Below are 27,771 nucleotides of genomic sequence, written 5' to 3' on the forward strand. Positions count from 1 at the left end.
GCAACCCCCCCATCCCCTTGAAATTTAAAAAGAAAGTGGAAGAAGGAGACGTCTGATATCATGGTATCTGAAATTGGTCCACAGCTGTTTCTCTCACCTCTTCTTTACCCCACACCCTCAAAAATATGAGAATTTGTAGTTCTTGCAGATTTATATGAAGCAAACAGGAGTTGCCAGGAAGATCATGCTGGGGCTGATGAGATTTGCTCTAAATCGTAAGAACTGCCATAGAAGTTCCTTCCAAGAAACAGAGGTATTGGTCTGGGGCTCATCCTTTACTGTTTCTACTGCAGATTGGCTTGAGTCAAATGGTTGTGAAGCTCCTGCAAGCCAGGGAAGCGTTTGGTATGCTCCATGGTATGAATGAATGAAACTCAAGCCTTACTGTGGTGTCTGCGATGCAAAGTAGAAACCTGGGACAGGTTCTGATGCCCTTCATCGCAACAGTGCTTCCCTTCCAGAGGAGACCCTGTAAGTCTCAGCAAGTTTGGGTGGCAGATGTCACGTGTTAGTAAATTGTAATAAAAGTAATATTTTTTTTTTTTCATCTGTGGCTCTCAAAAGACTTTGCAGGGAGGTCAGTATAGTTCTTCCTATTTTGCAGAAGAGCAGAGGTGCCCCCCCCCACAAGGTCCCTCTGCCTCACAGAAGAAATCACAGTAGAGGCTCCTTTGCAGCTCCCTGTCTGGTCTTCTGGCCGCTAGAAGGCACTGCCCAAGGGAATTTATTCATGGCTCACTCAACTGTAGTTATTTGTAACAGTGTCTACTTCCAGGTTTTTCAGTCATGGATCAAAATTCCAATTGGGTGAAGTTTTTTGGTCATGGACAGAAATTCCAATCAGGGGAAGTCGATGGGAGATGATATGCCTGGAAATAATGTGCTCACTAGATACAGTGGGTGCTGATGTCGTGGATCCTCTGATAAGCTGAGCAGGGATTGACAGTGTCACACTAACCTTTAAGAAGGTCTTTGAGAATGGGTCCATGTTTTTCACCTTGCCTGGTGATGGGCAATGAACGCTTCTTCTAAGTAGTATGTTTTCTCTGGCACGCATTCCCCAGTTTTAGCTGAGCCATCCGCAATCCCCCTCTTGCCTGTAATTACGGCACTGCCTCTAGTTTTCATCTTTCTTTACACCTTCTGCTTACACCACACAGGGACTTAAAGGCCTCTATATGCATAGTAACAGTTCTACGAGATGAAATGCTGCTGTATAAATAAAGCATTCATCACACCTGCAAGGGAGGTTTGAATAAAATCCCACATAGTTTTACTGCATGAGCAATGAAAGATTGGAAATGACAAATGGGTTGACAAATGGTGTGCAGTGCATAAATAGTGTTATTTATTTACTCAGTCATGTTGGAGTAAGTGAGATGAGGCTCACTGGCTTTTTGAGAGACTTGTCAGAGTGTTGGTAAAGGCAGAGGCTGCAGGATCAAGACCAAGCCCCTGGCACTAGCAGGTAGGTAGCCGTTAGCTGGAAAACTGAAGTGTCTCTTTCCCAGGCTCTGCAGTCGCGTGGAGTGACAGATAGGATGAGACTGGTTGGAACAGAGGGAATTTCCTAGTTGCTCAATATTTTAGGGTTTGCCTGTCAATCTCTTTGCACTAAACTGTTTCCCAGCACCGTCCATATGTCTATACTGGCTAATTCAGTGTACTGAGGGGCACTGGCTATTTATACAAAACACTTCAAAAAGCCTGGAGTGAGATGAATGCTGTTAAAGGCACCAGTGGCATAAGGAAAAGCCTCATCTTCTCAACATTTGAAAAAGAATTGACTTTCCGTGGATGCACTGAGAAAGAAGGAAGAATTTGGATGCCACCTGTGACTTAACAAGATAGTCTTGCTTACATGAAGAAAGAAAATAAAATGCTGTCAGTTACGTATTATTTTTACTGCCTTCAAGGTTAACAGTAGTGAGTATACGGAGAGTTCCTTTAACCCCAAAGCTGAGCTCAGTGGTCCTCATCCCTGACTGCTTAATCTCCAGACCCTGAGATACCATTCACCACTGCTCCTCATTACAGCCAGGCTGCAAAATGGAATTCCAAAGTATTGCAGGATTTTAAGTCACCACAATTTTAATGGCATTACGTGGAACTGAATGTATTATTTTTTCCATTGCTGCTTTTGCCTGTACATTAATTGGTCAAATATTCACCAAACCAGGTAGCAGCAGAGCCTACCTGATACTTTATTCTGGTGGTCCAACATACACCAGAAAGCTAGGATGCTATTTTCGGCCCCTACCAAAATGCTTCCTCAATCACTCAGAAAAAGTGGAACTCATTGCAAAGAGGTGAGGTTGGACTTCACCACCATAAGAGTGTTCTGCTAGAGGATGGGAACTAAGGGTTTACGGCCATCTGTGGAATTAAATCCAGCTCACTCAGATCTTTAACAAAATCTGTGGTGGTGAACTACTGCAGAGAGCAGAAACGAAGTAGTGCAAGGGATAAGACGTCACCAGACCAGTATGCTTGGCACTAATGGTCCTGATGGGGTGCAGGAGCTTCTTGTAATTTTTAAGCCTGGGAGGTGTCATGGTGTTATTAACAGTTAATTTCTGTGAGTTGTTGAGCTGATATAAGGGCCCCTGTGTCATGAGGCTGGGGAAATCACTCCTTGGTGGCCCCTGAGGAGTGCAGCTATCACCTCTGCACCTATGTCTTCATCTCTTTAAGAGAACAGGGGGCTGTATAAGTAGAAATATAAATGTTAACAGGGCACACGTTGAATTAGATGTGGCAAAAAGTCTAGTAGCAGCTTCATGGTTTCAAGCATCCAACACAGAGTTCAGTAGGACCAAAAGCCAGTTGGCAAGTTACCCCTTGGAGGGGAAACATGGCAGGAACCGGCATGTGTTCAGAAGTCACTTTCTGGCCATGGTGCCAGTGCTGAAGTACTGCCCAGTCACTGCCTCTGCTCAGTAAGGGACCCTTTTTGGGTTTTCTCCCTCATGGAGAAGAAATTTTCCCATGATCTCACCAAACTTCCCAGGGTTTGTCTGAGCATCCATTCAATGAAAGTCCAGAGGTTCTGGGCAGCTGGTGAGTGTTTTTGTCCATCTGTTTGCAGTTTAAGCACTTGCTTTCATTACTTGTTCAAGTCTGGGGGCAGAATATTCTCCCCAAAACCGGATCTTTTGGTAAGTTAGAGCAGGGGAGCTATTTGTGTGAGGTCAGGAGAAGAGGAGAGCAAGACAAGCACTGAGGAGGATGGTGAGGATGTAACGTGTGGCTGATAATCCTGTAGAGAAGTTGGGCACAGTTTCAATGGATGAGTGTAGTAGAGCGTGGGTCACATTTTTAGGGTGGTCCTTTTTATTAGCAATGTTTTGAAATCTTAATTTTCAAGGGAGGCTTTGGGTGGATAGTTTGGGCAGTCTCTTTGATGACACAAATGGGTGAAACTCTTTGTGTATTTTCTTAATAGGGGAGTATCTTTGATTGTACACTCCTGCTACCCAGATCCTGTCAATGGTCAGTGGTGCCTGTAAATGACTGTTCACCCACTGAATTCACTGAGATGTGGATAAACCTGTGGGGAGGAGCAACTATACAGCCAGCAGTATGTTGGGTTTTGGGGTTTTGGTTTTTTGTTGTTTTGTTGTTTTGGTTTTTTTTTTTCTGGGAACAGGTTGCTTTTTTGCTTCTTGCAGTGAAATGGATGGCTGATGCCTTCCTCCTAGCAGGGCCAAAGTACTCATGCCCTAGCCCATGATGTGGCTGGGAGTAGACCATATTGCCCAGGCACAGTAGGTTTCATAAGCTGACAGGGCAGGTACCAGCTAAGGTCCTCTCCACCTTGGTAGTAGCTAGCTGAGCGAGCTAGCCCGCCTCAAGGAGCATTAAAGCATAAAAATGTCCTGTGTCTTCTTATCCCTCAAATGCAATGAGGAGGAATGTGATAGTGGGAGCCACGCTCTCTTGGGAAACTCTGCTGCCAAATTCAAAAGTTTCACATGGCTGTAGCAGTGCAGCTCCTTGTCATAAAATGGAGGATTTTATTTGCTTTTATTAAGTAACAGAAGCTTAATTAAGTTTCTCCTGAATGTAATGAAGTGATACAACTGAATGTAGGTCAGTCCCCTGTAATTGTTTCACTGCTTTAGCGGCTGTTTAACTGATCCTCAAGTGTTAAATAAGAATGTTGAAAATTTTAGAATTTTTTTTTTCTTTTTTAAAGGGGCTAAGTGGTCTGTTTCTCAGGGGACTGTGAGGTTAGCCTTGGCCCTTTGAACCTAATTAATCAATGGCAAGGCTCTCCGAGTGCTGGCTGTGGAATGCTCTTTAATTGCTCACTTGTGCAGTCATTTGTTTTGTTTAACCTGTAAAGGATTAAACTCTGTTATAAAGGTCCTTGCTTCTGTCGTAGAACAACTGCAGCCATACAACAGCAGACTCTCTGCTCAATTCCTGACCCTCCCAGGGTCACAGCAGGGAGAAAGGGAAGGACAACTCTCCCTGCTCCTCCTTGCCACAATGCCTGGACCCACTGGCGTTTTCACAGATCCCCCCCCATCACTGTCAGTGAGCTTCCCAGGGCTGCGCTCTTGGCAAAGGGAATATCATTAGTTAATATAACCCAAGAATTCTCCAGATATCTCCCTCGCTTTCTTTCATTAAATGTGAAACTTTAGAGACAGAAACTTTAATGATTTTCTGTGCGTGTGCGTGTGTGTAATACTGTATGCTCCATTGGGACCCCTCCGGCATCCCACGTCTCCGAACAGCTGTCAGGCAGCTCAGATTCTTTTCCAAACTGCCAATCTCCAAAAATATTTCCTCTTCTTTGCGAGTATGGAATTTCGCCCTTGAGTCAGAGGGTCTGTGCAAAACCATGTCAGGATTCAGTGACAAAGGTAAGGCTGCCAAAACATTAGGGCCAGAAATAAGATCTTTTATAGAAGTTGCAGGGTGGGACTGGGGACCGGGGGGCCGGGACGATGGGGACGACACCAAGACCGTGAATTTCCAGGCTACAGCGGGACTCTGCTTTCGCTTCTGGCCGTGGTGAATTGTTCTGAGGCAGTGTGTTTCTTGTAATGCTTGCCATTAACATTCAGAAGAAAGCTAGATCATTTTAAGATGTTTCAAAAAGGGATGTTAAAATTTATCTTCCTTTTTATTAGATCCACTGCACCAAGGCACCCAGTAGCTTTAGAAATGTAAGTAATGAAAGGCAGAGAACAAATGTGAACTATAGAAATGATTTATGGAGACAACTGATGAATTTATCCTGCATCTTTACCCTTTCATCCATCTCCCTGGACTCCAGCTAGTATGTCTGAGCAGCATCAGTCACATATTTTAAAGTTGACTTACCATAGACATGCTCCATGCTCTGGAATGTGGATTTCCCAGTTTCTGCCCCACCTAAGGCTCCCGTGCAATCCCAGGCAGGCGGATTTTCTTCCACAGAGCTATCTGGGTTGGATTACCAAAGTGGATAGGCAGTCTGTGACACAGCCTGCTGCCTGAAAAATGCTTTATAGCTAGCAGCTTTACTGCTCTCCATGAGAACCAAGGAGTCCCAGGCCATGCTCAAACAGCTGGGCCTTTTTGTAGCTACTCCAAGAAGAACCATGCTCTTCCGAAAAATTTAGCTCCGGTGGGAGGCAGAGCCTTTCTGTAAAACTTGGCCTTTGAGTTTAGCTTCTTCAAAATGAGCTTTCTTATGTACAGCGAGTTCAGTTCTATGAGTGCAGCATTAGGTAGGCTCTGTAGTATGAAATAGCCAATCCTCCACTAACAAAGTATTTTCCGCATCTTCGCAAAGAAGACTTGAGGTTTTACAGAAGCCCTGTTGCTCTGTTCCTACCAGTTGTCCCACAGATGTTCAATGGCCATTTTCCTATTAGATGTTTTCTCAGGATAGTCTTTTTAGCCAAATCTGTATGTATTCTAACCATGTATTTTTTAAAGGCAAATAAGTTATGTGTCGTGGTTTAACCCCAGCCAGCAACTAGGAACCGCACAGCTGCTCACTCACTCCTGGTGGGATGGGGGAGAGAATCAGAAGATTAAAACTGAGGAAAAATTTGTGGGTTGAGATAAAAACAGTTTAATAGGTAAAGCAAAAGCCACGCATGCAAGCAAAGCAAAACAAGGAATTAAATCACTGCTTCCCATCAGCAGGCAGGTGTTCAGCCATCTCCAGGAAAGCAGGGCTCCATCGCGTGTTACGGTTACTTGGGAAGACAAACTCTGTAACTCCGAACATCGCCCCCTTCCTTCTTCTTCCCCCAGCTTTATATACTGAGCATGATGTCACATGGTATGGAATATCCCTTTGGTCAGTTGGGGTCAGCTGTCCCAGCTGTGTCCTCTCCCAAACTTCTTGTGCCCTCCCAGCCTACTCGCTGGCGGGACGGTGTGAGGAGCAGAAAGGAAAGGCCTTGACTGCTTAGCAACAACCAAAAACATCAGTGCACTATCAACACCAATTTCATCCCAAATCTAAAACATAGCCCCACACCAGCTGCTAGCAAGTAAGTTAACTCCATCCCCGCTGCAGCCATGACTGTGTAATGAGCAAGTAGTGTTCCTTTCAGGGTCGTGACCACATCGGGCAGGCCAGGAAAATTGCTGATGGGCATATATAGTTGAAAACTGAGATAGGTAGACAGACAGACAGACAAATATGCTAAAAACTGCCCCAGGAAGGACAAATGAGGGCAAGAATGGGGTGGTGGGAGGGCAGGGACGTGTGATCCCTGACTTCCCCCAGCTTAGTGCTGAGCACAGCATGAGAAAGCCTCGCTAGAGCTGCTGGACAGATGTTCTCAAAAATGCCTCCCTCCACCCCCTCCTATGTTGCTACATGCAGCCACAGAAAGTTCAGTGCTATGTTTAGACATCTTGAGGAACTTCACAATGGCGGTTTCAAATAATATATCTAAGATTAGGCTTTTTATCTTTTTTTTTTATGTCCTTACCATTTGCTTCCGTATATGCTTTGGCTGGGCAACACTGGGCTGGGATGTGTATGAAGGTTTTGTGATGCTGTGCTTTCTCTGGAGCTTAGAATCAAAGTGCAGACTGCCTTTATTCAAGCTTTAGGCTGAAGATCAAAGAGGCAAGTTGGCTAAATTGGAATAAATAAAAAAAACCATCCCTTTTGAATATCAAAAACATACTTAGTTCATTTCGGGATTTTTTTTTTGTGAAAGTTTGGTTTGTTTCTGATTATTATTTGTACTGCTTTAGTGCCTGAGACACAGGCAGTGGCCAAGACTCCTTTGCAAAAGGTGCTGGACAAAATCAGGCGCCATTAACAGATGCTGTATTAGTAGCATACATCCCTGTTTTGCAGGGCTGATTGTTTTACTCACTAATTTTATCTTTTTGTGTGAACTGATTTAGCCATGATGCTAAAGGCATAACCTGTCACATGTTGATCCTACGTCTCACTTGGTTGGGAAGCTACCTCCCTGCCAAGAGGCTGAGGGGCGATTGCTTTCTTAACTAAAATCTATGGACCTTTACTTAAAAATCACCTCAGTATCATGCCATTGGCAAAAGTGATGAAGAGAGAGGTTGCTCTGGGTTTTAGAAACAGTGCTGCATGGATGCCTTCAGTTCACTCCTGAGTTCATCAGGGAGTTGCCCAGCTTTGACCTCCTATGCTGTTTGGACATATTAATTTTTGTTTCATTCAGTCATTCAATTATTATGTCAAATTTGAGATAGAGTGCAGTACAAATTATTTTGGCCCAAAACCTACCTTTAACACTATTCGCAGAGATGAAAGGGTAATATATTAAACCTACCAGCCCATGAATACAGATTTCTTTAGCCCATTTAGAGACAGTATTCTCTAATCTCAGTTTTTCCTTTTGCAGGAATCATTCAGTGACTGGGACAGGGGCATTGGGTGGTGACAGTAAAAGGCAGTATTGCAGTTATTATGGGCTGTGTAATTCCTTGTACTTCGAGAAATAGTGACAATTAGTGAAGAGGGATACAGTGAAAGTAGTACCAGATTTTCAATAACAACAGAACAGAATATATTTTTTTTATTCTTTTGTGTTAATATATTTAAAAACTTTCTAAATTTTCGTATTCAGATTTGCTTTTGATCAGCCAGTGCTGAGCAGCAGGTTCGCACTTTGCGGTGCTGCAGGGCTGCAGCTCCTTGGTGTCCGGCACAGCATCGGCTCCCTGTGCTGTGGAGTCCGTGGATAGGTAGGTAATAGTAGACTGAGAGTCTGAACATGCTTCTGAGCTGTTGTAGAGAAAATAATCCTTTGTCACTTGCTCTGTGTATCCCAGTTCTGGGTAGCTGCACTGAAGAAGAAGGAAAAATGGGCTTTAACTCACATTGACTTGGTTAAAATGGCAGCGGAGACAAAGTAACATGGAGCGCCAGCTGAAAATCAGCCCAGACCTCCTCCAGTCTTTAATTTGACCTCCTAACCCAAATTAAAAGCCAGATTGTTTTCTGTTCACAGTTATTTTAACTAGTGTTAACTCTGGCTAAACCGACAAGCCTTTTATTGGTAGGTTTGTTTTAGGTGTTTACTCTCCTCTCCAGATATCCTGTCAGTGTTTTTTAAAGTGGATTTTTATTAGGGTGCTACAGAAGTTTATGGAGTTGGAAGAAGTAGAGTACCTGTAAAAGGGCAGATGTAGTTCTTTAAAAGATGAGCTTTACAGCCTTAAGGCTGGCCTGGCTTGGTTTTCAGCCCTGTGGACCGGCATCCAATAAAAGACATTAGCCTATATTGCAAACCTGCCTTGCTTCTGTCTGCAGCTCCTTGCAGCTGGAGCAACACCGTGACTGCTTTAGACATGCTCGGTGCAGATCTGTTTTCCGTGCTGATCTGAACCTTGGGTCCAAATATACCCAATGGCTCGGGCAGATCATCTTTTTGTCATTCTTGCAGTAATGATGTTTCTTCCACCAGACTTGCATTCAGGTTCCCTGTTGCTGCAGGGATTCTGTAGTCAGGCACATTAGCTCAAGGCACTTGGCAAGGTTTCCTGTTGGGGTACACATTCACTGCCTCTGCGATTTCATCTCCCCTCCTCACTGTGTTAGTTGCAAAGAGATGGGACAGAAAGAAATCCAAGGGAACTATAAAATGTAAGAGACATTGCATGACAAAGCACAGAGGAAAAAGCTTTCATTGCTTTGGGGGACCCTCCTTTGGAGGGTGATGACGAGCCGTGGCATCCCCACTGGCGGTTCTTGCCCAGTTTTCAGCTTCCCAATCTAGGGAGTCGCTGGCAGCGAAGCAGATGCGCAATGTGCAGGGGTGCCCCAAATTGCCATTAAATCTGTTAAATCTTGTGAATTTGCTGTTAAATGCTTCTTGTTAAATTTTAAGGGCCTTATCAATGAGTTGAAACAGCGTAATTACTTTTTCTTTTTTCCTATGTAAAAATGGTATTTAAATTATTTCCAGGATCTGGTTTCCATCTTGCTCCCTGGCTTTCCATAATATATCAAGGTAGTCCCCTTGGTGACCTTTACAGCTTGGATTCAGTTTGGCTCTGCAGGATTTTTCTGCTGTTAGGCTGACTGGGATTTTGGTGTGGTTTTGGTGGTTTGTTTTTCTTCAGTTTTGCTTTGCTCAATGTAAGATAATAATCAGAGAAACGAAATGGGTTCAGGCTACAGAAAGAGAACTCTTTTTCCCCATCAAACATCGTAAGATTTTACAATAACTGTAGCAGTTTAAATGTATCTTGTTGGCATATCTCCACAAAGGCGCTTGGTGAGGCTGCAATTAGAGTGCTCTGCCTCTCCTTGTATTAGTTTGATCACATAAGAAGCAGCCTATCTGACAGCTCTAGCACCTGGATAGATAATTAAAACCCGTCAATAAAACAACAAAATGCAGTGTGTAGTGGGACTCGTCTCTGCTAGCATTAAACACCGCAGATAATTATATCGCAGCAGAGGTTGGAAAGCCAGCTTCTCTGTGCTCTGAAAGATCAATAAAAAGGCCCATTCATAATGAAGAAAATGTTAGAGAAACTAGATTTTCATCTCCCTGTCATTAGATCCTTTGCTTTTAAGGTTTTGCAGAGGCAGAAAAAGATTCTGTTGAGGAATTCTTTGTTTCTGGAAGGCGGAGGATTTAGCTTTGCTTTTGTGCAGCACGTTATTGAAAGCAAATGTGGGGAACCAGAGGCTTTTCTTAGGGCTTGTGGTTCTTTTCTCCACTCTCCACCCTCTGCTGCCTCCCTTCTCTGCTTGCTTTTTTTCCCCTTCTTTTTCCCCTTTATTTGCAAACCATCGCGTTAACTCCACTTATGAGTGAAATTTCTCTTTGCATCCTGTTTACTTTCTCCAGGGCATTAATTGTGGTTTGGTTTTTTGTTTGGTTTTTTTTTTTTTTTGGTTGGTTGGTTGGTTGGTTGGGGGTTTTTTGTTGGTTTTTGTTTGTTTGTTTGTTTTGTTTTTTTCTCTTGGCCCTTCCTAAAGGGTTGATTTGGAAATATCACGTATTGACAGGGGAAAACCCACTCCTGGCTGACTTATTTACTGTGACAGCCTCTTTCTTAAAGCAGTCATCCAGAGAGGAGATTTTTTGTGTTCCAGAGAAGGAAAAGGATGTCTTGCAGCGTTGCCATGAAGGATAATGAATTAAGTCTGTCTCTTACTGTAAAACCATTAGAAAAGTATAATAGACCTTGAGGAAGAGGCTTAGATATTGATGTCTTGGCTATATTAGCATGCCTAGGCACATGATGGCTGCCTTGTCTTTGCAGAAAAAAACAAAGTCTCTGTAAAGTAGGTGTTTTAGTTGCAGGGCGGCAGGGGGGAAGTGTCTTTTTTTTTTTTTTTGGCAAACGGTGCACATCACATGAATGGAAGTGAGCTGGTTTGGTCAGCACATGTGGGCATTAAGTTATAAGTTGCTGTAGGTGGAGGGTAGCGCCAGCTACCAGCAGGGTTTGTTAGCAGCAGTAAGAGATGGATACGGCAGCTCAGTGCTTTCCATACAAATCATGGTCACGTGGCCTGAAATTTTCCAGTCTTCATGGTATTTAAGAGCCTAGCTCTGGACTCTGATGGTCTGATTGTAGATTCAGAGGGAGTGAGTGGCTTTGCCTTTTGTAGTAGTTTCCAGTATGCCATGTTTGCAGGAGGTTCCAGATACGGTGTCACAGAAAGCATTGCTCCACCTCAGAAGGGATTGTCTCTAGAGGATAAGGACCAAGAGAAAGGTTGTATCGGGGATGAAATGGATATTTGAGCCTCTAGGCTTGTTGTGGACCCGTGCATGAATTTCTGGTTGCTCTTCTGGCATCCCTAGCAAGACGGGTGCCTGCCACTATGGTTTCAGCACCCGTTTTTCTTGTCTGGGGCAAATGGTCCCCACCTGGATGAGGAGCCAGAGGACTTACTGGCATTGCGCCTGCAATGATTAATGCCGAAAGGCTTTTGTTCAGGATTGATCTTTTATTTTGTGCTGCCTTTGCATTTTTGTTCCAGCAAACGTATCGCCCCAGACATGTCTAGCCTGATGCTGTTGACATGTCTCTGCTATTAAAGTTTCTGGAAAGGCCTAAAATAAACATCACCTGCCAAACCATTATTTTTTCCTTTCTTTCTCTTTTGGTAAATATATCAACAATGTCAGAATTGGAAAAAATCAAAGATGTCAGAGCAGGAATAAGCAGCTGTTTATGTCTTAAAGTTTTTCTGCCTTGCTATCACAAGATGACCTTGTCACTTAGAAATCATAAAAATGTTGCCAGGGAGAAGGAATGGAAGTTTGCTGAAGGGAAATGAAGTTTTGGTGTTGGGTTTTTTTAGTCTGAACTGAGAGTTGCAAGCAGAGTTGAGCCCTGCAGCTGGTTCTGAACTCAAAAGCTTTCTTCAGTCCCACTGCTATAAATGCAAAACAAATGCCACATGAATTATTATTACTGTTTCACATTAAAACTCTGGAAAGTAATTTTCCACTGGAACTGGGAGAAGGTCTGCAAAAATAATCCATGTTTTCTGTTACAGTGTATGTGTGACACTGCATTGACACCCCTTTTCTAGGGTAAATATTTTTCCACATCTGAAAGACAAAACAGGTACCTTAATAAGTGGGAATGAATGTAGCTGGAAAGAAGGCATAAGGAACTCCTTTTTTTTTTTTTCCTTCTTGCGACTGGGACAATTTACACTTTTCCCAGGAGGTGATTTTTCCTCTCTAAAACGTATATGTGAATAACGTGAACTACTGTTTATGAGCTGAGTGCTTAAAAGCTGCTGAGTACCTCAGACTGATTTTTAGGAGGGTTTGGGGTATTCTTTTTTCTTGAATGTACAGGAATGTATGTTGCCATTGGTCTCTCAAGTCAGTGTGAAAATGCAGATCTCGGTTTATGCCTTAGTTTCTGATCTCTTGGTTGGTCTTGGTAGGCACCTGCAACTTGGCAAAGTGGGTGTGAGATACAAGCCTTTTCACTGAGCACACTTTGCACCAATGCAAGCCTTTACGGAGGAACCCGGGCAATGGCAAGCCACATTTTCCATATCTTGCAAAGTGGAAAGTGCAGCAGGCTTTTTGTCTTGCTAGCCTGAATGCTGTGGCAGCATGGTGAGTTATTGCTGATGAGCTGTGTGGACAGTCTTGGTCCAGGCAAAGTGTCTACGAATCCCAGCAGCAATTATGGAGGTGGCCCAAGATGTGCAGCATCTCTAAGAAGCAGCCTCTATCTCCATGTGCACACTTTGCATTCAGGGAGCAACAGGAAGAGAGGAATGGTAATGTTAAGGTAATGTTAAGGACTTTGAAATAAAACAAACCAACTCCAAACAACAGGACGGCTATAAATTCCTTGTCATTTTCCTGATAAATGGCAATAAGGGGAACTAAAACCACTTCAGGGGGTCCTTTAATTCTTCCATGTTTCCAGAATATTTGACTTAAAATGTTGTACAACTAGTAAAATGGAAGCTGCTTTTTTAATAGGCATAAAATTGTTGATCTTGTCCCCCAAATTCGCAGATTCCTTCCACAGTTCTCTTGTTTACATGGTGTCAGAGCATATGGAAAATGAAAAAATACCCAAAGAGGCCAGGGTTTGCTTAGGAAATTTGTGGCATGAAGGCAACGCAGGAGAAAGAGAAGTGGTTTCGTTTGAAGGAGCTGATGAATCAGTGCTAGAAACAAGAGGCATTTGTCAAAAGGTGGTAATAAGAGGTATACATGGGTGTAAAAAAGGTGACTGTAGTTTTCTGGAGTACAGTTATGCTACAGCCAGCGATGCAAAAAGTTTCCTGCCCTGTTGGAGGGGTATCTAGCAAGATGGGGAGCTGCCATTTCTAGCATAAAGCTAAGGGACCTGGGTAGTGTTTCTGTGATTGTCCTGTAGAAGAGAGAGATTTATACTTGAGCTGATGCAGTGCTGGTTCTCACTGCGAATTGTAACTCCAGTAGTTAGTAAAGGTCTTCCTTCAAGAAAGGAGGAAATAAAGCAAGGAAAACAAAAAGCAAAAAACAAAAAAAAAGAAGAAAAAACCCACAATCCTAAAAAAAAACAACAACAGAACAAAACAAAACAAAAAACCCACAAAATAAACCCAATGAATCCTTGTTGCATTGACTGGAAAGGTCAATACCCAGCATTGAGCTTCACGACTCACATGAGTTTGGGGCAAGTATTACTAAGACCCAAGTGCCAAGAAATCCCAAGATTCAACGTATAATCCCGTGATTTACAAAGAAGAGCTCATGGGCTGGATTACTGGGAATGGAGTAATGCCTGACTACATAGGTTTTTTTCCCCTCCCTTTTCAAGGCTACAGATGCATCTTCTTTTACACATCTCCTTTTCTATGTCACTTCTTGTGTATCACATAGTGTCACCTGGGCCTTTAATCTGTCTGGCAAGAAATGACAAAACTGAAGGGACCAAGAAGTTGTTGTGAAAGTTGGAAAAAAAAATGTAAGCAAAAGAACAGCAACCAGAGCTTTAATGATGTTTACCTCTTTCTCCCCTTATAATTTTCATATCCCGACAACTGACATTAATAGTTGGTTGAACAGATTTTTTAGATTTTTTCTAAGGTTTTTAGTCCAAATTGCCCTCATCCCTTAAGTGTGCTGGAATGGGGACCTGCATGTTTCACCCTTGGGTGATAAAAGGAAATTCAAAATGCTAAATTCCAGACACAGTTTTGCTGCCCGTGTGAAAGGAGTGTGAAGAGGAGAGGAGGTTGAGTTTTTCTGTTTTTGGTGGTTTTTTTTTGGTATGAGTTCTTTTTTTTTGCAAATTGTATGAGGTACTAACACTGCCTAGTATTTCAGCTTTTATTTAGGAGTTTTTCATTTGGTTTTCTGTTGTTTCTCCCCCAGGGTGGCACTGACAATTTGATCTCACCTTCTTTTGAAGTTTCTGTGCTTGGTAGGCTCAATGCTTTGCCATCCTTCAATCCAGAGATGTGCAAGTTGGCTTCAGGACTTGTCAGAGTTGGGGGGAAAAGCCCATACCAGCACCCTGCATTCACCACTCAACCCCTTGTATCGTGGTGTTTTTATTCTCTTTGGTGATATCCCAGAAGGCAGTATGCATTAGGGGAGGTTAAAGCTGGTGCTCACAACTTTTAGCTTCCAAACCGAGTTTTGAATACTGGTTATGAACCTAGACCTTTCTAGGTTGAATATTTTCACTTCTAGTTTTTGTGTCCAAGTTCTTGCATAAAAAAGAAATGGCCACAAGCAAATGCTTGGCCATTCAAAGCAAATGCTTCCTTACAGACAGAAAGAAAACACGAGCAGATGAACCCTAAATGTGTCTGTTCCTCCCCCCACTTCCAATTCCTCATAATTTTGGATTGTGACTCGTGATTTTGAAACGTCTCTTTGATCCATTGCTCTTATTCTATATAACATGTCCAGGGCTGTCCCTGCAGCCAGAGAGACTATTGATTAGGCCAGTGCAATTGTGTTTTGAAAGGCACATTGAGCCTAGTAAAAGATTTTTGTTGAAAGTGAAGTTTTGGATGATGTTCAAAGCCTCTCCTGGAAGACTACCCATTCACACGGTCCAAGCTACCTGTGATATCCCAGCCAAGCCACCTGTCTGTAAGTAGCAAGGGTGAGGACAACAAAGTTTTTAAAAAATCGGGGTTTTTTTGGTATATGATAAAACTAGTCACTTCCTGTGATAACTGTCATCTTTCAACTAGAAAACAAGAGAACGTCCCAGCCCTCTGGATTATCTGTTATCCAGCAAAACAGCCCAATGAGCAAGCGTATCAGCTCTTATTAATCTTTCCATAAAATTAAAGAAATTATGGGGCTTAAGGCAGTCACTAATGAATCAATTTTAATTTATGGGCTCAAATAAAATCCTCATTAAGGCTGACAAACTGTAGCCTCAGGTAAACATGAAGCATTTTCACTACAGTGCTAAATGAGTTCTGCGCTGTATGTCATGGATTCTGCCAGAAGAACAGGAGGGTCAGGGGTCCCATGTCACATCAGAGGAGGCAACATCTTAGAGAAAGTAAATGCAGTGGTATTGCCCCTAGGAGGTCTCTTTCTGGCATGTGAAAGCATAAAAATCAAAGACTAATTACTGTATCTCTTTTTTTTCTTTTTTCTTTAAACAAACAAGCAGAGGATTTTTCTCCATAGAACCACTGTTTGCGAAGTGTTTTTGCATCCCCCAAATGCACAAAAGTTGTACATGGAGGTGCTTGTACCACAAAAGCAGAAGCAAATGCGGGTTTCCACCTATGCACAAATCAGCCACCCATGGACATGAGTCATATGTACCACAGGAAAGCATCTCACAGGGCCAAGCTGTGTGTGTGTGTTCTTAACCTGAAAGATGCTTGCTGTAGTGGGCAGTCACTTCCTTCTCTGTGCGGTGGTACAGCATGATCTTCAGTGAAAATAACATTCCGTTTTGGAAAAAATACATCATCTCAGGAGATGCATCCATGCTGGGCAGAATGACTGAATAAAACTTAGCCATTTATAACTAATGCAATTGTGTTGGCTGTATATGAAAAACTACTATTTTGGTTTCTAGACAGCTTATTTGTTGTTTTTTGATTTTGTTTTTGTTTTTCCCACTCAAGTGTTGCTGTTTCTAGTCTTTGCTTTGCATTAAACAGCATTATTCAAGATGACTGTTTTTGTGTGGACACTTTATAAATATTTTGTAAATGTTGTTGGTTTAGTCTTTGCATTTCGTTTGGTGGGGATGCTAGTATTTAAGGTTAGTTGAGGTCACCGTGATGGAGTTTGGGCTTCAAGAATTAGAGGGTCATGTACCTGTAATAATTCTTTTTCTTTTTTTTTAATCTTCCTCTCAGTTTGGTTTTAAAGAAATCCCTCCTGGTGCTGTAAGAACTGCTTGGAGGGGAATGAGCTTTTGGCAATAAGCTGATGAAGACACCAGTGTCTGCCATCAGCCTTTGCATGCTCTCTGGTGAGATTCCCCAGCTGATGCTAAAGTCCTGTTGCATCTGCACTCCTGTTGGTGCTGAAAGGGCTGCTCAACCTCTTGACCTGTACTTCTGTCTGGACTGTTTTCTGACTCTCTTTTTTCTTGCTTTTCAGATGCAGTAATCGGACCCAATGTGCAGTTGTTGCTGGCCCTGATGTGTTTCCAGACCCTTGTCCGGGGACGTACAAGTACCTGGAAGTGCAGTACGAATGTGTCCCTTACAGTACGTATCTTGATATATTTGTGTTAGTTTCTTTAATAGAGATCTGATTTATTGTGGAGACTGGGCCAGCCTTGAGCTTGTCTTTTATTGCCCAAGGGCAAGTAAACAGTGACAAACCACGCGCATCATATGAGACTGAGCTGATAAGATATGAAAAATTGTCCTCTGTGCAACATTTGTGCTTAGGTTAAAGATATCCTAATAGTGCCCCATGTTTTCCTTGTTGTACAGTGTAACAGTGACATATCACCTTTTGGAAAACACTTGGGAAGCCCCGTTAGTGGAAGCAGACCAGAAGAATGAAGCACTATTGCCAGCTAATAGCTTCTTTTTCCAGACTTTTATCCTTGTGATCGTATAGCAGTGCGCTTTGACTGACCTATGTCCATGTAATCGGTGACATTTAATAAGTGTCTTAAATACAGTATTGTATTGCCAAGGAGGTAGAAAGCTAATGTTTTGGGAAATTTGATGTTTGATGGTAGAAAATACTAATTTATAAGCTTCCAAAGTTATGAAAGCAAATTACAGGCAAGCCATTTAGCCTGAATTTTTGAGGGTAGAAAGACAGTCATCTGGGATTACAGCAATATGTGCGGAATAGGAAATGTCAGAGTTACGGAAAGTTAAGTGCACCTCAGAATTTGCTTTCTGTAGAAACCAAAATTTGTTAGACACAGTTACAGTCCTGCTGTCAAAAATGGCATACCTCAAAGAAGAAATGACAGTAGGAGTACTAGGAGTGCACTTTTTATTAGCAGTCATAAAGGGCTGAGTGGTGAATAACAGCACTATTTCTAGGTATTCAGTTTGAGCAGGCCAAAGCTCATAACACACCTCCCAGAATAATAAAGCTAGTGTGGAAATGGACATTTCCGAGCCACAGAGTTATATTGAGAGAGCATCAGGAGACTTCAGTTTGCTGAAACCCAGGATCTGGCTTGAGGACTAAGAGCATCTTCTTCATTGCCTCAAGCACGGGCTGCAGGAGAGCTGAGAAATGACAGGCACGCTGTCTGGAGGGGAAGCGAGAACTTGGGTGGTCCCCATCCCTTGTGCAGAGGTGGCCTCCTGCCTGATGCTGTGATGTGGAAAGGCTGTGCAGGGTTTTGCTTGTTGTGAAACTGCAAGGTGAGGGATGCAGCTAAGACCACCTCTCTGAGCAAAGGGGACCCTCTCTGCTGAGGGACTCTGTCTGCTGGCGGGGTGCTTGGCATGTCCATATTTGATTTTTCTAACAAAATGTGAGGCTTCTAAATGTAGTGATGGAATATTCTTTATGGGGTGAGCTATTAAACCGTTGGAAAGAGTGACATCAGGGGCTTAGGGTCTGCCCTAGCGAGCTCATACCAAATTACCAGTTTGGAGTTTTTCCACTCTAAATGAGGTCTTTCATTTTACAAATGACACTGCATGGGGAGGGCGAGGGCAGATCGGTTTCTACTTATCATAGCAGGTTGTATTTCCTTGTGATTTGTGATTTGCATGAGGTATGTCGTTCCCTCCTGAGACTGGGCTGGTAAAGCAATAGTCATTACCTAGTACCCTCTGTAGCCTTTGTTGCATATAAAACAAAGAGGAATAGTGGTGCCTTGTGAGAAAGGTAATATGTGCGTATTATGCCCTGAGGTGTTAATCGGCCCTGTATATAAGATGTAAAATAACTCTTGTGAGAGGTTGCTCAGTACCAAATGTGGAGTAGTGATTGAGTATGTTTTAATGATCTGAATGCAGGGAGGGAAACAACGACAAGCCATGCTGCCTTTGCAGTTAAGTTAGTAGCTTTGATGGCTGTTCCCTCTGTTTATGAATGGAATACAGTGCCTGTGCAAGTAGAGTTATGGGGGAGGAAACAAGGGGCGAGAACGTCTCCTGGGCTTTTTGTTCTGCATTGACTAGGAAATTTTGGGTCAAATCTTTATGTCTTGTTATTCAGTGTAGCACTAGTGAAGTTGGTTGTGTTCAGGCAAACTGTGTCTTTTCATCTGCAGACATGGAGTAGGAAACCTAGGGCTCATATCTATTCGTCTCCAACCTCGATCTCTGCCTGGCTTTGTTACTGCTTCCATTTCTTCCCTCTGAAGATGGCCAGCTAAACTTTGCAGATGTTCCTTTCCTGGACCTCAGGAGTACCCCACAAGTGAAAGCCATCCAAGTGATGGGGAAGGTGTCAGCTCTGGACAAGGTCAGCAAGGGTATAGCTGGACCAAAGCTACACCTGGTGGATGAAATATGTTTCCCTCTCAATGCCCTTGGTGATGCTTCTGCCATTTGCTGTGGGTCAGCTGGTCCCCTTGGGTTCTTGTCACTGGGCACACGTGCTTCAGCCCCTCTAGCTGAATTTGGACTGTTGCCCAAGTCCCTTCAGGTCCAGCTTCCTTAGCATCACTACCCACACTCAGACGCCTTGTGTGATGCTTCACTGGAGGAGGGGAGTGGGCTCTACAGGCTCCCTGGCGCTGCTTACTGCTAGGGAAAGCCCTTCCTTGGCTGCTGACAGTGACTTGGTGGCTTCGTGCACCAAGCCCATGTTGAACTGTGGTGTCGGCATTATGGCCATCTTCTAAAGAAACACAGCAGTTGCAAAACAAAGGAATTAATATTTCAGCAGGCGCTTGTACTTGTGTGCAATTCCAGCTTGCTTCGTCTCCTTGGATGGGCTACTTCTTACAGTTTCAAATTATTCCTTATGGATGAAGAGAGACAGTTTACCCAAGTGCTGGCTCAGCAGCAGAGGGGAGTGTGTGTGCATCTCAGGAGAGCAGCGTTTAGGAGTCATCTTTAGCAGATGTTGTTAGGACTGACCTTAGGTGCTTATGCTCAATATAGTGCTAGTGTATACGCTCCCTCAGAGAAAAATTACAGAAGATTTAAAACTCTGTTGGGTAGCCTGCTACTCTTGTGATTTTTATTTTTTTTTTAACTCTTCCACCACTAAGTCACATCATTTTCAAGAGGAAAGCATCCCCCTTTCCTCTCAGGAGGGGGAAAAACAAACCTCTTCTAACTTCAGTAGCTCATATATTTTAAAATGTCTTTTATATTACCCTCCACACAGCATTCCTGTGTTTTCACTAGAGATACCCCTGACAAAGAGAGTTTCATGTGGCTGCAGTTACTCTCGATGTATGGGGAAGACAACAGTTGATTATGCAGATAGCCCAGTCCTCTCCTCATTTTCCTGATCCTGTAGTCAGTTTATGTGATAGTAGATGCTGTCTACAAAAATGGACAGTCATTCCAAGGACCTCTGGACTTTTTTTATTGCCCTCTGACATTGAAAAGCAACTGGAAAGCAGGTGATTTCAGCAGGTGAAAAGATACCAGGCCTAATTTGACAGACTTCAGTGGCATCAGATGTCCTATTTTTCTGGTATGAGAAAAAGTCACCAAATTAATTTTGTCTTTCTCAAAGCAGGCCTTGCACATGGTGTTTATTTCTCTGACACCTGCTTTAAATATTATCCTTTTTTTTCCAAAATACTGAAATTACTACTCCAATTTTCTTAAATTGAATTTTCTTTTAATCATTACTGACCAAGAGAGCTTTTCCATGGTTTTCTCTTAAATATGTACTACTGCAGACCTGCAGTTTTCCATTGCTGGAGCTGCAGACACATGGCACATTGCGGAGGGATGTCTGAAACTGAATTTTAGGCTGTGTTATGCTGTGTGCAAGTATGAGAAACCTCACTTTGTGAGGGTCCCTTTGATGCAGTACTCGTTTGCTATTTCCTAGGGTATCCCTTCCCTCTCCCTGTCTCCCTTTATGGAGCAGTGTTAAATGGATAATGGGAACAGGAGTGGTGGAGGTGGTTTTGTGAAGGTAGGTCAGCACTCTCATTGCAGAAACACTTCAGTATCTTATTCTGGTGCTTGTACAGTCCTGTTGTCATGGTGCCAGTACAGTGTAATTTTTCTTATTTCACCTTTGTAAAATGGGACTTCCCCTTTTACTCATGAGCCAGCACAGAAAGCAGATGAGCAATTTATCCAATGCTGTACACAAGACTGGTGAAAACCAAGAGTCCAATTTTGCAAGACCAGTGGCAGTAAAAGAGCTGCTGAGCTAGCTGTCATGGTAAACAGCCAGATTTTCTGTTGATAATCTAATAAATCCAAACCAATGTGTTGGTTTTCCCTATGCAAATACAGGCTTTGTACGCACGTAACACTTTACAGCTCAACCATCCGTGCTTTAGTAATCCTATATGTATTTCTGAGATGGATGAAGAGAAAAAACAACCCAGTCAAGGCTGACAAGCCTCCTTCCCTTCACTCTCCTGAGCACACGTGCTCCGTGGGCCACAGCAGCAGTGCTGCCCATTGTGGGTGACACCCCAAGTCAGAACAGAGGGAGGTTTTCCCACATGTGAGCAACTATCTCCCACTGGCTTTGAAATTTAGGGATTGTCTGCATTTATATTTTATTTCAGTTTCGAAAAAGGTGTGAGTTGAAAATGCAGAGGTATTTTGGAGTGCTTTTTCTGTTCTTTTACCCCTAGAGACAACCAATCAGGCTCTCGAGGATCCAGCATGGTGTTGGAAAGTGAATTTAGCTAGATGAGTCAAATTTGCCTTCAGTTTTTCCTGAGCTCTCAGTTCCCTTAGGTTCTAGGTTTTGGAGTTCACAGAGTAACTTTTGCACTGTTGTACTTCAGAAACAGTCTGGTTTATAATAGAGAATTGGAAAAAATTAAGTTATAGGGCAGGACAAAGTGGAAAAAAGATGGGTGTTCAACGAGGACAAGCCCATTGCTGCATTGGTGGAGGCAGGAGGGAGTGAGATGGGTGCCTCGGGCATAGCATATACCACTGTGATGATAACTTGCCTTTCACCCAGGCGACAAATCTTCCATCAGTTTTTAATATTGGGATGATGTATTCAAAGGGCTGTTTCTTGCAAGGTAAAAAAGGTTCATGGCTTCCAAGGAAGGACGAATCATCCTTCTTTTGCATTCTTTTGAGTATATGGGCTAATAAACGTTACGAAGGCATCAAAGATACTTGGTGCTTAAAGAGATTTTCCTGCTCCTTTAATGCTAACGAGGGGAAGGAAAACAACGCTTGAACAGGGTTCATCTTTTCTTTTCTTAAGACTTCTTAATCATGGAACCTGAAATCACATTTCCCAATTGCTGTATTGATGGAAGGAAAGGTCATTTCTTTGCTAGAAATACTCCTTTTATTGCTGACAGAAGAGTAGATGGGCTCACGTATCAATAAATGTGGAGGGATGGCAAGTGTGATGTGGGAACAGAATTCAATAAAGTTTTATTGTATCACAAGTGGACTGAAGTGCATTTAAAAACATTAAATGAAGGCTCACAATATCTGCTCGACTGGACCTTAGGGCCGTTGAATAGACAGATAATTGAATAATGACATTTTTAAGAGAATACAAGCACTAGAAAGCAAACTGATATTTTCATTGCTCTAAGATTGCTGGTGGAAAGGGAAAGAGGGGGGAGAAGCTGGGAGAAAATTGCAATCTGAAAACTATTTAATGAGACCACTTTTCCCAAGAATATGGTTCTAAATTATTTCTGGAGTGCTGTAAGACCATTGTGTGGCCTCCAGGATTTCCCTGTGTGTGTTTTCTTGCCACCTTCCCTATCGGTTGAGAATACTGGACTTGTGTTAATACCACTCAGAAAAATAACTTGGTAGCTTACCAGCTGAACAGGTTGTTATGGAAAAGTCATTGCAGTGAGTAAGTGTAACTTCAGTCATATGAATGTTTAAGAATCACTTCTCTGCCCATCATATTTTAAAATTGCACTCCTAATTAATCATGGAAGTGAGGTAAGCCTTAAAATGAGGTCTTACATTTAAGCTGGACATCTACAAGCTTCGTAGTTGTTGAAGATCTTGCACTCAAGCACAGTGAACATCAAAGTGTTGCAGGAGGTGGTGGGGGAAGTTTAATTTGCTCGCAAGAAAACAGAAGGATGCCCTACACCCCTGTATACTCCTTTTTCTCAGTCCTATTATAAGAATTTCATTACCTCCAGACTTTTCATTTTTCACTCCAAAGAAAAATACTTTTTTGCAACATTGCAAAATGTTTTGTTTTGTTTTTTAACTGAAGGCTGAACTAACCCATTACATGATGAAGTACAAGCAGAGCAGCCAGCAGCGTGCTCTGCTGACAGGCATCTGAATGGCACGGCATGTTGGGCTGCATGAGGTACAAATTAAACGCCCATGTGGTCTGAACACCAAGTCTTAAGGCGAGAAAGGTGTATTTTTATTTACTTTTTTTTTGGAGGCAAATTCAGAACTTCTTTTCCTGTTCATTTGGAAAACGCTGAGATGTTGGACGCATTGAATGTAGGTAAGAAAAAGAGCAGAAGTGGCATGATTATTCTCGTGTGAAAGTTTGGGTATTCTGGTGATAGATGTAATTAAGGCGGAGATTGGGGTTTTTTCCCGTCCAATTAATACTTACGTAAATGGAGAGTTAAATGTGTACTGGTGACAAGTTCGCAAAAGTAGAATTCACAGACTGAAGGGAATGTGGGGGAGCATGGAAAGCATGACAGTAGTTTAATGTTGATTTTTTTGTTTGTTTGTTTTTTAAGCAAGTACAGCTGGGAGATCGTTTCTTTCTTTCGAGAATGTAAAAAGGTTTCTGTGGTAGAGCAAGAGAGGCAAAATTCACATCTCTATTCCCCCATCACCTCACACTCACAGAGTCTGCAGTGCGGAGATCCAGACTTTAAATAAGTCAGACTTTGCTGTAGATTTGTTATGTGTTTCTCACATTTGATGTTTTTCTTGATGTAGAGCCCAGCCAGCTATCTTTAGAGCCTCTATAATTGGTTTATAATGGAAGCTGAAGGTGGAAATCTGTGATGAGTAGTGTAGCTTATGTCTTTATATGAAGATTATGAATATAAGGGACTAACTTAAATCCTTGTGTGACTTCTGTGCACCATTTATTCTGTTCCAATCTTATCCCACAGCAGCTGACTTTTTAGTGAGAAAGTGTATATTGTTGGTTTAGGCTTAGCCATTTAAACTAAAAGTTGCTTAAAATCTTTCAGTCTGTTGCCTGAATGCCTTTGGCCTTTGAGTCTGAATCAAAGGTCATTAAATCACAGGGAAACTTTCTTTCGGTGTCAGCAAACTTTGCCTCAGGTTCCCGTAACCTGAGGCTATCTGAAGTCATGAGCTTTTTTCAAGAAATTCGTCTTTGTCTCACCCATTTCTAGCACAGTAAATAACTGATACTGTCTCAGCTAAAATGGAAATTGTAACCATACTGGGCAGAAAAAAGAATGAAATTCTCAATATATTAATAAACTTCATTTCCCCCCACCTCAGCAGCTGATGGTTCCACATCCAAATAGCAGAGCATCTTTCTAATGTCTGAAATAGATTTGTGTTTGCTTAACAAAGATGTTGCTAAAACATAGCAGTGCGATCCCTGCAAACGTGCTTTTCTGGAGTACCAATGGGAAGAAACCACTGGCTTTAGGTCATTTGTACCAAGGCATATTTTTCATCTCTTTCTTCCAGGTCTACTACTAGATATTTGCCATCAATTTGCTGTCTAAACATGACCTCATACTTCCCAATTGTCTCTGAACAATTCTGTCATCATTAAGAGGAATATATTTCTTTCCATCTTTAAGACATTGGTATGGCTTTCATACATTTTATGACAGATCTTCATTGAGATAATACTTATATTTCCAGATTTTATTCCTATTATCCTTTCATTTCTCTCTCAAGAAGTATTGCAAAGGTTTCTTTCATTGGTGCAAGCAATGTAAGGAGATTAAGACCATCCTAGCCAGGTGCTATTATAAATCCACAAAAGAAATTAAATGCATTTGTTGTTTTTTATTCTGTCCAATGGGGAGAAGAGAATATGTGTATCCAGTGTTTAAGTTGAGGATTGAAGTTCATTTCTTCTAGCACATGAGGGAGGAGGAGGGAGTGGGAAATTGGAGTGTATTAAGGCAAATCCCTTTAGTGTGTGAAATACGAAAACCCATCTCTCCAGATCTAAAAATACAACTTTGTTGAGGTTTTTTTGATATTAAAAGGGCTCCCAGGAAGAGAGCCAAATGTATCTGAACGTATTACTTTTTTACTCATTTCCTTCACTTTCCTTGCTAACAACGTTTCCAGTTGACTTTTAATAACAATATAGGCCTGCATGAAACCGCAGTATTTGTATGTACCTCAAACTCTGGCAAAGGATACAGAAACACAGGCTGTGTAGTATTTGATTTCGGTTAGCTTCTGTTTCTGTTTCCAAGAGGAATTAAATGGGAAGAGGATTTGTGGGTGGCTAAAGCAAAGGGGCCCTCCCCAGGGAAAAAAAAATAAAACCATCAAATCAACTTATGCCTGCAGGTTTCCTATGCCAAACCTCACCAAAGAAAAAATAGTACGGCATGTCATTTACCCAGACTGATTGCCAGGCTATGCAGAAATGTTCTTAAGAGTTTTTTGGGGTGTGTCTGGCTTTTTGGGGGGCAGGCAACAACCGATCCAGATTAGAAAAGATTTGTTCCAATTGATTTCCCAGATGAATGTATTGCCAAGCATCTAAACTAATCATCTCCTCCTCCAAAGTCTTTTTCCCCTCCATGACTAACTTAAATATGTCTAACATCGTTTTTTTTAAAAATGCCTTAATCTCATTTATCTTTAATTTCTCTGTTCCTCTCTACAGGCCCGCATAAAAGGATTTACATTGGGTATTTATCCCTTCAAATATCAAAAGCAAATTCCCTTCCAGATCTCAATTTTTACTGATAATCCTTAGATATGTATAATTTTAATTTACCTTGCAGACGACATCTCCCCGGTTTCTCTTTCTGCTTCTATGAAGGTATTATTCAGCAGCACCTCATTAACTCCCTGGGTTGTTTTTTTTTCTCTTGTGTGTATTGAACAGTGCCTATGAGTGAAACTATTGTCTTGTCCTTTGCTGGAGAGAGCATGCTAGTTGAGCAGAGTCTGGGACTAGCACATGGCTGTGTAATCCAGCCGAGTCCTTTCTTTTTAATCCCAGGAGAGGCAGCATCGTGCCTTTGTCCTTTTTGCTTTAAAAATTAATAATTGCACATTTTTCAATTTAAGCTCTCGCAAAGGCTTGCGGGACCACACAGATGCACACTCATGCACCTGAAAGCTTCCAAAATCTCAGATGTTCAGATTTGTAAAATAATGGTTCTGCTAAACAGAACAGGAGCTATTGCACTCTGTGAGGTTTTGAAAATGAACCCATTATATTTAGGTGCCCTAATGAAAGCTAAGCTCCCTTGGAAATCTGCCTTTAATGTCTGTATATGAAACACTCTGGAGTTATTCCACCTATGTTACTATTTAAAGCAACAAATTGTGCATTTAAGTGCTATTTTGAATGAGACCTTAAAAGGTGGTTCCACATTTCTGCAGCAAAACTGAAAGGATGGGGGGAATGTAAAGTCTGTGTAGCAAATGCAGACTTGGGTTTGAAAATTTGACCCTAAGGAGAAGAAAAATCAGGAAACAACGCATAGGTGATGTGGGAGATATTTTTTTATTGGAAAGACTTGGCACAAAATATTGAAATTGTAAGATAAATGACTTGGATATTCTAGCCTCGCTTGGGAGAACAGAAAGGAGTGGCTAGTGGCTCTCTTCAGTATAAAAGTATGCTATATCACTACTGGTGGTCTTTTTTTTATCACAGGCTGAAATTAGTCCTTCTTCAAGTCTAATTGCATTTGTATCCTGTTGCTGCTTTGGGTATATATAGTCTGGTTGGCATTGCCTGAAAAAGGAAAGACTGTTAGTCGATACTCAGTATAGAGCTGAAAATACGGAGGCATCAGCTATTAAAATGTAGCAGGGAAAATATGGTAGTACCCAAGTACTGCCACAGGTTTGACATGGCAGGGTACGTGTGCGGGGAGTGTCTGCAGTACATACAGGCACACCTAAACACCTCAACTTTGGTATGGACCAGGAGATGAGATGCAGAGACATGAGCTGTAATGCAAGGAATAATTTTACCACGTGAATATTTGGGTGAGGCACAGTTGTACCCCTGCTTTCACTGGGGCTTTTCCCATTGAGACCGCTGGGACACTTATACCTTGCATGTTTCCATTTTATATATGCTATATGCAAATAACAGAAGCCTAATTTGGGGGTCACTTTATGTGCTGAGGTTGGATTTTCAAAGAAGGAACAAATGAGCCTTTGTCCATTTAAAGACTCGCTCAGAAGAGTGAGCGTGTGCCATGTACATTTTCAATGAAGTCAATAATTAAATATGTTCCAGATGACTCTGCTGGGGAGGATATTAGTAATTACCATAAAGTGACAAATCTACATTCTGTGGCTGGTACTTTGAAAACAAAAAGTCAGTGTTTCAAATAGGATCCATTAAAAATATGTCCTGATGCAATTGTCACTTTTGAGTTAAATTGATGTCTTAAGTTTTGGAGGTTTTTTTTTTCTGTGTTTTTTTGTTTGTTTTTGTTAAAAAAAAAACAAAAACAAAAACAAAAAAAAAACCAAACCAAACAGGCTTAATAAAGGTATAGTAGTTGTCTTTGAGCACATTCTTTCGATGAGAGACCATTGAAACACTAGGGAGTGTTCTTGTGTCCTTGGAGGGAATTTGGATGCACAGAGTGAAACTGGGCAGTATTAAAATCAGTACAGCCTTGGTTATTAAACAGAGTGATTCATGGCCTTCTGATTTGTGAGTGGAGAAATTTGTGGTGCAGTGATGATAATAGGGAGAGGTATTTCCAGTGTGAAAGGCATTTCGTTTACAAAGAGGACCGCTCTGTCCTCCCGTCTTCTACCAGAGACAAAATTAAATGGCTATCAAAGTCTCAAACCAGTTCTAGCGTACGCAAAACAATCATTCAGATTTTTTCCTTGATACAAGGAAGATTACAGAGCTGTGGTTCGTATATGCAGCAAGAAGACATGAAAGACCAAAGCTCAATTAGAGTTGAAAATGTCCAGTGTTGTATCAGATAACAAAAAGGTCTTTTTTAACTATGTCATTAGCAAGAGGAGGTCTAAAGAAAACATTGGACCAGTACTTGTTGAAGGTGGTCACCTGACAAACAAGGATGAAGAAAAAGCAGAGGCAT

General features: G+C 42.0%; 1 protein-coding gene across 17 annotated transcripts in view; it reads left to right on the plus strand.

Moving 5' to 3' along the window:
- Window positions 1-27,771, plus strand: part of ADGRL3 (adhesion G protein-coupled receptor L3) — a gene marked incomplete at its 5' end in the record, with an annotated part of 336,607 nt that overhangs the window by 99,873 nt on the left and 208,963 nt on the right. For all 17 annotated transcript variants that reach the window (XM_082482753.1, XM_082482751.1, XM_082482754.1 and 14 more), the window contains one exon: window positions 16,542-16,651. In XM_082482753.1, the coding sequence (XP_082338879.1) occupies window positions 16,542-16,651 (110 nt within the window). The remainder of the gene's footprint in view (window positions 1-16,541; window positions 16,652-27,771) is intronic.

Source organism: Vanellus vanellus (genome assembly GCF_965231255.1).
Source record: "Vanellus vanellus genome assembly, chromosome: 4".
Lineage (NCBI taxonomy): Eukaryota > Metazoa > Chordata > Aves > Charadriiformes > Charadriidae > Vanellus > Vanellus vanellus.